Source organism: Sinocyclocheilus rhinocerous, unplaced genomic scaffold (genome assembly GCF_001515625.1).
Source record: "Sinocyclocheilus rhinocerous isolate Xijiao unplaced genomic scaffold, SAMN03320098_v1.1 scaffold615, whole genome shotgun sequence".
In the NCBI taxonomy this organism is placed as follows: Eukaryota; Metazoa; Chordata; class Actinopteri; order Cypriniformes; family Cyprinidae; genus Sinocyclocheilus; species Sinocyclocheilus rhinocerous.
Window position 1 is genome coordinate 2295763 of NW_015631049.1, and position 9793 is coordinate 2305555.

The 9793-nt window shown below is 35.0% G+C and overlaps 1 protein-coding gene across 1 annotated transcript in view; it reads right to left on the bottom strand.

Annotated features, from left to right (window-relative positions):
• Nucleotides 1-242: 242 nt before the first annotated feature.
• LOC107741280 (protein unc-13 homolog B-like) overlaps nt 243-9793 on the bottom strand; it is a 70239-nt gene continuing 60688 nt past the window's right edge. The window contains exons 4-9 of the mRNA XM_016553976.1: nt 6497-6614; nt 4906-5029; nt 4335-4408; nt 3544-3601; nt 917-1136; nt 243-372 (exon numbers count right to left, since the gene is read on the bottom strand). Coding sequence (XP_016409462.1) covers nt 243-372; nt 917-1136; nt 3544-3601; nt 4335-4408; nt 4906-5029; nt 6497-6614 — 724 coding nt within the window. The remainder of the gene's footprint in view (nt 373-916; nt 1137-3543; nt 3602-4334; nt 4409-4905; nt 5030-6496; nt 6615-9793) is intronic.

Genomic DNA, 9793 nt, shown 5'->3' on the forward strand with positions numbered 1-9793 from the left:
GAAGTTGCGAAATTGAAGGAATGATGGAAATTTTAGGAGGGGAAATTTCACCCTCGAAGTTTCTAGCTTCCTTATAGACCAAACGGACCTCACTGCTGCCTGTGGCTGCTCTCCTGATGGGATTTCCTGATGCATCATATTCCTCAGCCTCCTCTGGGGACATTGCATCACACTGTACTGTCTGGTAAAACCGACTGTCTTTGGAGTTGATTCTATAAATTTCACTCTTGGTGTCATCATCATCACCCCACGTTTTTCTCCAGGTAATCATCCAGTATGTTGTCATTAATTTTGTATTTGATCTCCCAGTCTTCAACTCCCATACCTGAGTCCACTGGAATAATTCTGACATCATCTGTACCACTTGAAAATCTGGTGTGCATAAAGTGAAAGTGCCAGAAGCATGGATGAGGAGAAGAATGAACAGGAAGAGAAATGAACAAAATCTTAAATTAAATTATATAGATGGATAAAAAAGAAAGACAGAAAAATGAAAATGTATGAAACAAGTAAAATTGAAATTTTTTGGAGCTAAACTGACTGTAAAAAAATTACTTTCTTGATGATTTTAATTCTTAAAATTTAGTTTAGAAGCAACTCTTACATATTATTCATAGATCATATCTTGAATATGTGTATTTTGTTTTACTGCACTGGCAGATTTTTGCACACTGCCCTTGTTTTTAACAAACTTTAAACAAGAAAACAAATTTAAAAGAAAGAAGAAAGACAGACAAAAGTATATTCAAGACATTATCTGAAAATAAGTAATAGTATCTTATTCAAGGTTGCTTCCGATAATTTTAATATTGTAAATAATAATCTTTTTTGTTTTCTTTTTTTTTTAGATAATGTGTGGGTAATGGAATATTTCAATGTATGCCAAGCTGTACATGTGTTTGTGTAATCAACATACCTCTGTTCCCTTCCTTCTCTATAATCCAAGTCATAGCTCTGGATAGAGTCTGTCCTAGACTCTTTTGATAATGCCCGATTCTGTAATCTTCGGCCAATAGGGTACTGATGTACCGAGGAATTGGGTTGAGCTGTGGTGTGGTATCGTGGAGGCCTGCTGTTTGTCTCACTGCGGTAATCACTGTCCCGGTCATCCCCAGTGCTGTCATGGTCATCAAAAGCTACAGCACAACATAATCCAGAAATGAATAAAGTGTGGTCAGGGAGGATTTCACCTAAAACTTCAAATGAATTAAATTAAATTAATGCAGAGACTCCAAAGACTATGCTAAAGCAGTGACAGTTGTGGTATATGCTATATTCCGGCATAAATTACTTTAAACTACATTTATTATTATTTCTTTTTAGCTTCATATTAAATGAGAAACTATATGAATATTTGTACTTGTAAAAGGTTCTCTCACAACACTGCATAAAAGCTAAAAGGAAATAAAAAATGGAAAAAATAAAGGTGATGGAGATGTTATTTGTCAATAACACATTTCTAAGTACAAATCACATACACAACAAATAAATGCATGAAGTAAAAATATATGTATAATGAAGGAATGATGAATAACCAAAATAGGAAAGGAGGAAGAATAGTGGAAAATTTCAGTTTGCAAATGCTCTATACTTCATCTTGTTTTATGTACACTATTAGTCATCAGCTTGGGCAGACAAACACATTCTTTATTATTACTATTTTCCAAATTTTAGAATAATGGTAAAATTACCAATGAAAATAAAATAAATAAAATTGTCATAAAATTATAGTTTTGCAACGAAAACCATATGGCACAATTAGAAATAATTTTAAGAATATAAGCATTATCGAAAGGTTTAAAGCCATGGTCAAACTTGACTTGTCTTTGAGCATATGAAATTTCTTCAGACACTGCAACAGTCATGCTCTGCAGCGTCTTTTCAAAAACTTAAATTCAACACATAACAAATAATAATAAATCTAAAATGTAAAACCATACAATCTACTCCACTTTCCTGCAATGCTGCAGTTTTACATTTCTGTTCTTTTAATTCAGATACGAGGTCATGCTGTGATGTTTTGATCTTTTGTTGGTCACACAGTTTCATGTGATATTAATTAGCAGGTCAGAGTTCACCAAACTTGAACTTTGTAATGCAGCGAAATGCAAAACTTTGCTCTGCTCTCCCACATTTGCACATGTATGAATGGAAGCCAATGGAGGGAAAAGTGTAGTGTGACCGCCCCTTAAGATGGCAAACATAAATTCAGTCTAGTGTTTCAAAACAATTGACTGGTAGTGCATATTAGACAACTTGATGTCTTAGATTCTGGTGTATTACTAATAAATATTATATATTTTGCTTAATCACTCTCAGAATCTGTTTGCATATTTGTGTAATGTAAATGATTCATTCTTCATTCGTTCTCTCTCTGTAAATTAACAAATGGTAACAGAAAGAAAGAAAGAAAGAAAGAAAGAAAGTGAAATGATGATTAGTTCTAACACACATTAAGTACATACTCTGCTGATCATTCCATCCAAAGTATGTCCAATTGCCTAGTGGTTTGGAGAAAGTTAAACAGCAGAAGATAGATGTAATGGTAACACTTTACAATAAGGTTCTATTTGATAACATTGATTAACTACATTAGTGAACATGAACTAACAATGAAATAAAAGTCTTAAGCATTTATTAATCTTAATGTTAATTTCATCATTTACTAATACATTATTAAAACCACAATTTGTATTTGTTAATGTTTAACAGACCTGTGCTAACATGAACTAAGAATGGATAGTTGTACTAACAAATGTTAAGAAAGATTCATAAATACTTTAACACTGACAATGTGCAATTCATTTGTTAGTCAATGCATTAACATTAACTAATAAAGTCTTATTGTATGTGTTACTCATGCCAAATATAATATAATATAAATAAAATATTATATTATATTATATAAATATAATATAATAAATAACAATACTATAATATATATTATATAAAATATAATAAAAAAATATATAATTTAAGATCATAAATCTACTTCTGTATTTTTTTTTATTACAAATTGCTATCAAGTATTTCAGTAAATTACTTCACAGTTGGGTAGGTCACCCAAAAATGAATATTCAGCAATTAATTACTCATATTCATGTTGTTACAAATCTGTATGCCATTCTTTTTCATGGAACAAGAATAAATGTTACACAGAATGTTAGAGATGTCATAGTATTCACTTCCACTCCATTATTGTTTTCATACAATGAAAGTAAATATTGACTATCATAGAGTCATTCTGCCTAACATCATATTTTATGTTCCAAGTAAAAAAAGAAAGTAATAAAGGTTTAAGTTAACATGAAGGTAAATAACAGAATCTTCATTTGTTGAGTGTACTATCCTTTTAAGCAAAAGTAAATCTTGACACTTGCAATATTAATACAACAAACAGAACATAAAAGAATGTCATAATCATCAGGGTTAAATACATCACAGCAGCTATAAACTACTGCCATCTACTGGCTTAAAGGGGACTCGTCACGTAATTTCATTTAATTTTTTCCCCACAGTAAAAGCTAAAAAGAGAATACTTACAGCACTGTGAGGGCACTGAGGGCAGCTGTCTTCTCTGTGCTTCATCTTGCAGTGAATACTATAAAAAATTGATGGGAAATTAACAAAATGGTTAAAAGTCATGATAATATACAAAGTATTTCAGCTAACATCAGCTTTTCTGTGTCTGTTTTCATAAATGAGGTGAATCAAAAAGCCTAAGATAGAGGCTTACTTAAACTTGTTTTACACTGGCTAAGACAACAATAAACCATGTCTGCTAGGAATCATTTGTAACTAATCAGATGTGATGTTCATGTGCTCTAATCTTCCCCTCCATTGGTTATACAGCACATCTTAGTGTCTTTTGACAGTAGAACTGTAAGGCCCTTGCAGTGCTCAGTGCTCACAGCAGGAGGCAGTAAAAGATCATTCTTTTAACAAAACTGCAGAATTCCAGAATTTGTTGGTGTACCAATGCAATGTTGCTGAGATCAAAATACCAAATACCTGATACAATATACAAATTCAACACAACCAAAATCACTATGCATGAAAATACAAATCTGAAGTTTATGAGGTATCTTTTTATATATTTAAGAAAAGGTTCTGAGTTTCAGGCAACAGCTGAAAATGAATTTAAAAAACCTATACAGATTTCCATTTGTTGGACATGAAAAAAAAAATCATATCTCAAATATAAAACTCACTCATTGATTCACTCATTGAATCTGAATAATGGTAACTCTTGCCCAGGTCCATCAAACTAACATGTTACTTCTACAGTACATATTCACACATCTCTACTCCATCTAAAAACACACAGTCTGTACCTCATCATGTATCCTCATAGAGTTGATGTGCTCCAGCTTTTTAGTCCAGTACTGGGCCTCGTCGTCAGGGATATCTGCACAAGCAAACAAATAATACAGAAATAAGGGGAAAAGAAAGTCTGATATCTTTAGATAAAACTCCAGCTTCCACTGTTCCAATGCACCTCTCACTCCTCCCTTCCAGTTTTTCTGGCCACACAGTACTCAATTCTGTATTCACAGTGTTTAATATGGCATGAGACACAGAGGTTACTGCAGGAAAATCACAAATACATCAGCACACTTTGCTTCCACTCTTTTTTCCCCTTAGATGTTCTCCATTTACGTCTCCTTACTTCTCCCAATTCATTTAGATTGTTTATATCATACAGTGGCCCTAAAAAGTACTTGAACACTTAAGTCACTTAAAAAATTATGAATTTCTTTTTGTGGCCACTGTATATATGGTAGTTAAAGGAACTGCTTAGAATCTGTTCTAAGAGGTTTGAGAAAAGGTAAATCTAAAAATAAAATAAAATAAGGAATATTCTATTCTACTAAATTCTATTCTATTATACAGTATGTGGACTACCGAAAGGGAGCTCAAAGCGTGTGTCCAGCAGCACTTGGTGAGGAGTGGGGTTTTTAGTGCCATATATCTCATCTTCCTTCATCAGAACCTCAGAATCCAGTGAGGTCCATTCTCCAGGCCCCTCCTAAAGAAAGAGAGAGAGAGAGAGACCTGTAAGACTCCATGCCAGAGACTTTGACTGTATTTGTTTCACAAGAGTATGTGCATTTTCCATTTATAAATTCATGAGGGTCACATTAACTAATTCAACTACATTTTTATATTTTCTGCAGAAAATGTGAGTGGCCGCCAACACACCTCTAGGCTGAATACCAGTCCATCACCCATAATAACGCTTTCTCAAGTGAAAACATCTATCCCTTGTTGTCCTCTCACATCAAAATCCACTGACAGATTTTAGAAGTGTTTTGAACTGCTTTCATTTGTAAACAGTTGCATCTGTGCATTTTTCTTTCTTGATTCAGATGATACAACTTTTTCAATGAAGAAAGCAATATTATATTATATCATATATTTTAGCCAGAAGCAACGGCTTGAAGTTATAAACATCTTAATGAAGCTTTTTGCTTCACAAGATATTCATTGATGGACTGGAGTCATGTGGGTTACTTGTGGATTATTGTGATGTTTTTATCAGCTGTTTGGACTCTCATTCTGACGGCACCCATTTACTGCAGAGGATCTATTGTCAAGTGATGTAATGCTGAATTTCTCCAAATCTGTTGAAGAAACAAACTCTTCAACATCTTGGATGGCCTAAGGGTAAATTTTCAGCACATTTTAATTTTGGGCTGAATTATTCCTTTAATTGACTGCCTTTGACTGACACCCTGGGGTTATTCCAGAACTGTCCAGTTGGAAGCAATTCAGGCATTGTTTTCATCATTCTCACCATTTGCACTGCATTCGATTTTAGAATTTGAACTGCTTTCATTTGTAAACAGTTGCATCTGTGCATTTTTCTTTCTTGATTCAGATGATACAACTTTTTCAATGAAGAAAGCAATATTATAGCAATATTATATTATATTATATATTTTAGCCAGAAGCAACGGCTTGAAGTTATAAACATCTTAATGAAGCTTTTTGCTTCACAAGATATTCATTGATGGACTGGAGTCATGTGGGTTACTTGTGGATTATTGTGATGTTTTTATCAGCTGTTTGGACTCTCATTCTGACGGCACCCATTTACTGCAGAGGATCTATTGTCAAGTGATGTAATGCTGAATTTCTCCAAATCTGTTGAAGAAACAAACTCTTCAACATCTTGGATGGCCTAAGGGTAAATTTTCAGCACATTTTAATTTTGGGCTGAATTATTCCTTTAATTGACTGCCTTTGACTGACACCCTGGGGTTATTCCAGAACTGTCCAGTTGGAAGCAATTCAGGCATTGTTTTCATCATTCTCACCATTTGCACTGCATTCCCCACCCACCTCAGCTCCGGGCATGACTCAGATGGTCTTAACTTCTTGTTTGAAACAAGATGGGAGTGGCACTTTCATGCCTCACCAGATAGATAGCTGAGATGTGCGACTGTTGAGGGCATATTCTCTTCATTCCGATTGGCTGGTGGTGCCCACTAACCTCATCTGATTGGCGTATGGTGTTAAGTGGGATCCATGCTGTTCCTATCAAGGTGTCCCAGATGAGCCCTTTATTCCACACCTCCACAACCAAACCCAGGTCCAGACGATTAATCTCACTTGGGCCACAGATAGAGATACAGAAATAGAGATCAGACCATCATCAAACATGAAGAAGAAATGCACCAATTCTGAAATCTCCAAATTCACCCACACCTCTCTGTGAGTTCAAGACACTTCATCAGTGTCCTTTAGGGGAGAGTCTAAAAATAGCTTTACCAATGGTGGGTGAATTGAGAAAATGTACCGGGCATAAATATTTCGTACAGATCATAAAAATTGAATTTTGATTTATTAATGGTACATTTTTGGAATGGAATTATGTGGTTGGGTTTTCTTGTATATTGGTGGCTAACAGTATAGTTAATTGTGTCTCTTATAACATCAAGTTTAAGCCGCCTAATGTTTGCTTCAGTAGATCATCCCTATGTACATACATACATGATTTCATATCTGTAAAAATGTGCATATACTTATTTGTTCATGTTGTTTATGTCAGAGTTAAAAGTATAGTTCACCCAAAAATGAAAACTTTTGCTTTATTTACTCTTTGGTGTGCCATTCCAAACCTGCATGACTTGAAAAATTCACATGACCCACTTTAAGACAGTTACATGGTGCTTTTATCCCCCAATCAGCCCCATCATTCACTTTACCGGATTTAAAAAGTGAATAAATAAATAAAAAAATTAATAATGATAAAAAAAGAAAGTAATACGGGTTAGAAACTAAATGAGGGTGGGTAAATAATGACAGAATTTTCATTATTTAGGGGTGAAATAATTAAACTTACTCAAAGTCTATTTTGGACCCTGCTTTAGGGTTAACACATGGATCAAAAGAACGGACCAAAAGAAAGAAAGGGGGGTCAGATTGTACATTTTACATCCTAGCCTGTACATTTTAATATTAGAAACATTACTAATAGAAATAGTTAGATGCCAGATATATTATAATTTTTTAAGCAATGACTCTGGATAATTTATTTTAAGAATAGAGATCACGGTTTGCCCAAAATTCTGAAAATAAAACATTAGACAACCAAACAAAATAATATGTAGGCTAATTTACTTGTGTCAGACTTGTGTTGTGTTTTGTTCCCCATGTGCTCCCTGTGTCCCAGTGTTTATGCCCATATTTGGTTAGTTTCCTGTTCCTGTCCTGATTATGTTGATTTAATTCCAGGTGTTCCCCGTTTAATTCCATTGATCCCATGTGTGTCTCGTCATCCCCTCGTCTTGTCATGTGTTTAAATAGTGTTCCCTGTTTTTAGGTCAGCGTCCGGTATTGTTCATGTCTACATGAGTTTTCCGTGTTTCCTTTAAGTTATTAAAAGTCTCTGGATTGATGTACTCCACGTCTCCCTCCGTTCCTTGTTCCGCACTCCACTCAGTAGTGCAACCGTGACAATTTGAGGTTCTGACAAAATGTTTTATTTAATGTTATAAATTAGTCTATTTACAGTGGGGAAAATATTTATTTGATCCCCTGCTGATTTTGTAAGTTTGCCCACTTACAAAGAAATGAAGGGTCTGTAATTTTTATGGTAGGTTTATTTTAACAGATCTGTGATGCTGTGTCCCGGCCGGAGCGATGAGACAAAATCATTAAAACGCATTTGTTGCATCCAGTGGGGACGGATTATAATATATATAATAATAATAATATAATACATATACTGTCTTTTTACGCGTTGCATCGCACCGCGTAAACATAAAACCATGTCTGCATTTGTGATCAGAGAAATGACAAACAACAAGCGCTACTCTACACTGCTCAAAACTCGCGTTTGAATCGTCAGTGGCAAATTCTTTAATATAAAAAAGTAAGAATGATCATGAGAAAGGTGAGGGATCAGCCCCGAACTACACGGGAGGAGTTTGTTAATGATCTTAAGGCAGTTGGGACCACAGTCACCAAGCAAAACATTGGTAGCACACTACGCCGCAATGGACTGAAATCCTGCAACGCCCGCAAGGTCCCCCTGCTCAAGAAGACACATGTACAAGTCCATTTAAAGTTTGCCAATGAACATCTAAATGATTCAGAGAAGGCTTGGGAAAAAGTGCTGTGGTCAGATGAGACCAAAATTGAGCTCTTTGGCATTAACTCAACTTGCCGTGTTTGGAGGGAGAGAAATGCTGACTTATGACCCCAAGAACAGCATCCCTACAGTCAAGCACGGAGGTGGAAACATTATGCTTTGGGGCTGTTTTCTGCTAAGGGTACAGGACGACTTCACCGCATTGAGGGGCAAATGGACGGGGCCATGTACTGTAACATCTTGGACGAGAACCTCCTTCCCTCAGCCAGAACACTGAAGATGGGTCCTGGATGGTTCTTCCAGCATGACAATGACACAAAACATACCACCAAGGCAACAAAGGAGTGGCTCAAGAAGAAGCACATTAAGGTCATGGAGTGGCCTAGCCAGTTTCCAGACCTTAATCCTACAGAAAATCTGTGGAGGGAGCTGAAACTTCGAGTTGCCAAACGACAGCCAAGAAACCTTAAGGATTTAGAGAGAATCTGTAAAGAGGAGTGGACCAAAATCCCTCCTGAGATGTGTGCAAACCTGGTGACCAACTACAAAAAAACGTCTTGGGGATCAAATACTTATTTCACTCACTGAAATGCAAATACATTTCTAGCCTTCATAAAATGTATAAAATGTTATTTTTTTGTTGGTATTCTGTCTCTATACGTTAAAATAAACCTATACCATAAAAATTACAAAAATTACATACCTTTGTAATTTGGCAAACTTACAAAATCAGCAGGGGATCAAATTAATATTTTCCCCATTGTAAAAATATTTATTAATGTAAATTAATTCAATATGTAAAAAATAATTTGAAATAAATGAATGAAGACTTGTTTTTGAACGAATATCTTGAATGAATGATTCAGACATCAAATACATTTTAAAAGTCACTGGTCGCCACCTACTGGCATAATGTAATATATCTAACTTCTTTATTTGAAGCATAACATTAGTTCCAAAGGTCAATTACTCAATTTGATCGCAGCTATATCTGGACTATAAACTTTTATCCCAATACTCTCATTATTATTTAATGTTTGCAATAGAAATATAGCTTACTGAGTAGACTATTTGTGAAGCGGTTTCAAACAAAGCTTACATGATAAGCGCAGCTCTCTCTGGATCAGCAGCTGCGCGAAAAGCAGGTTTAAATATTCTGATGTGATTGTAATTTCAAAGATTTAACTAATGGAC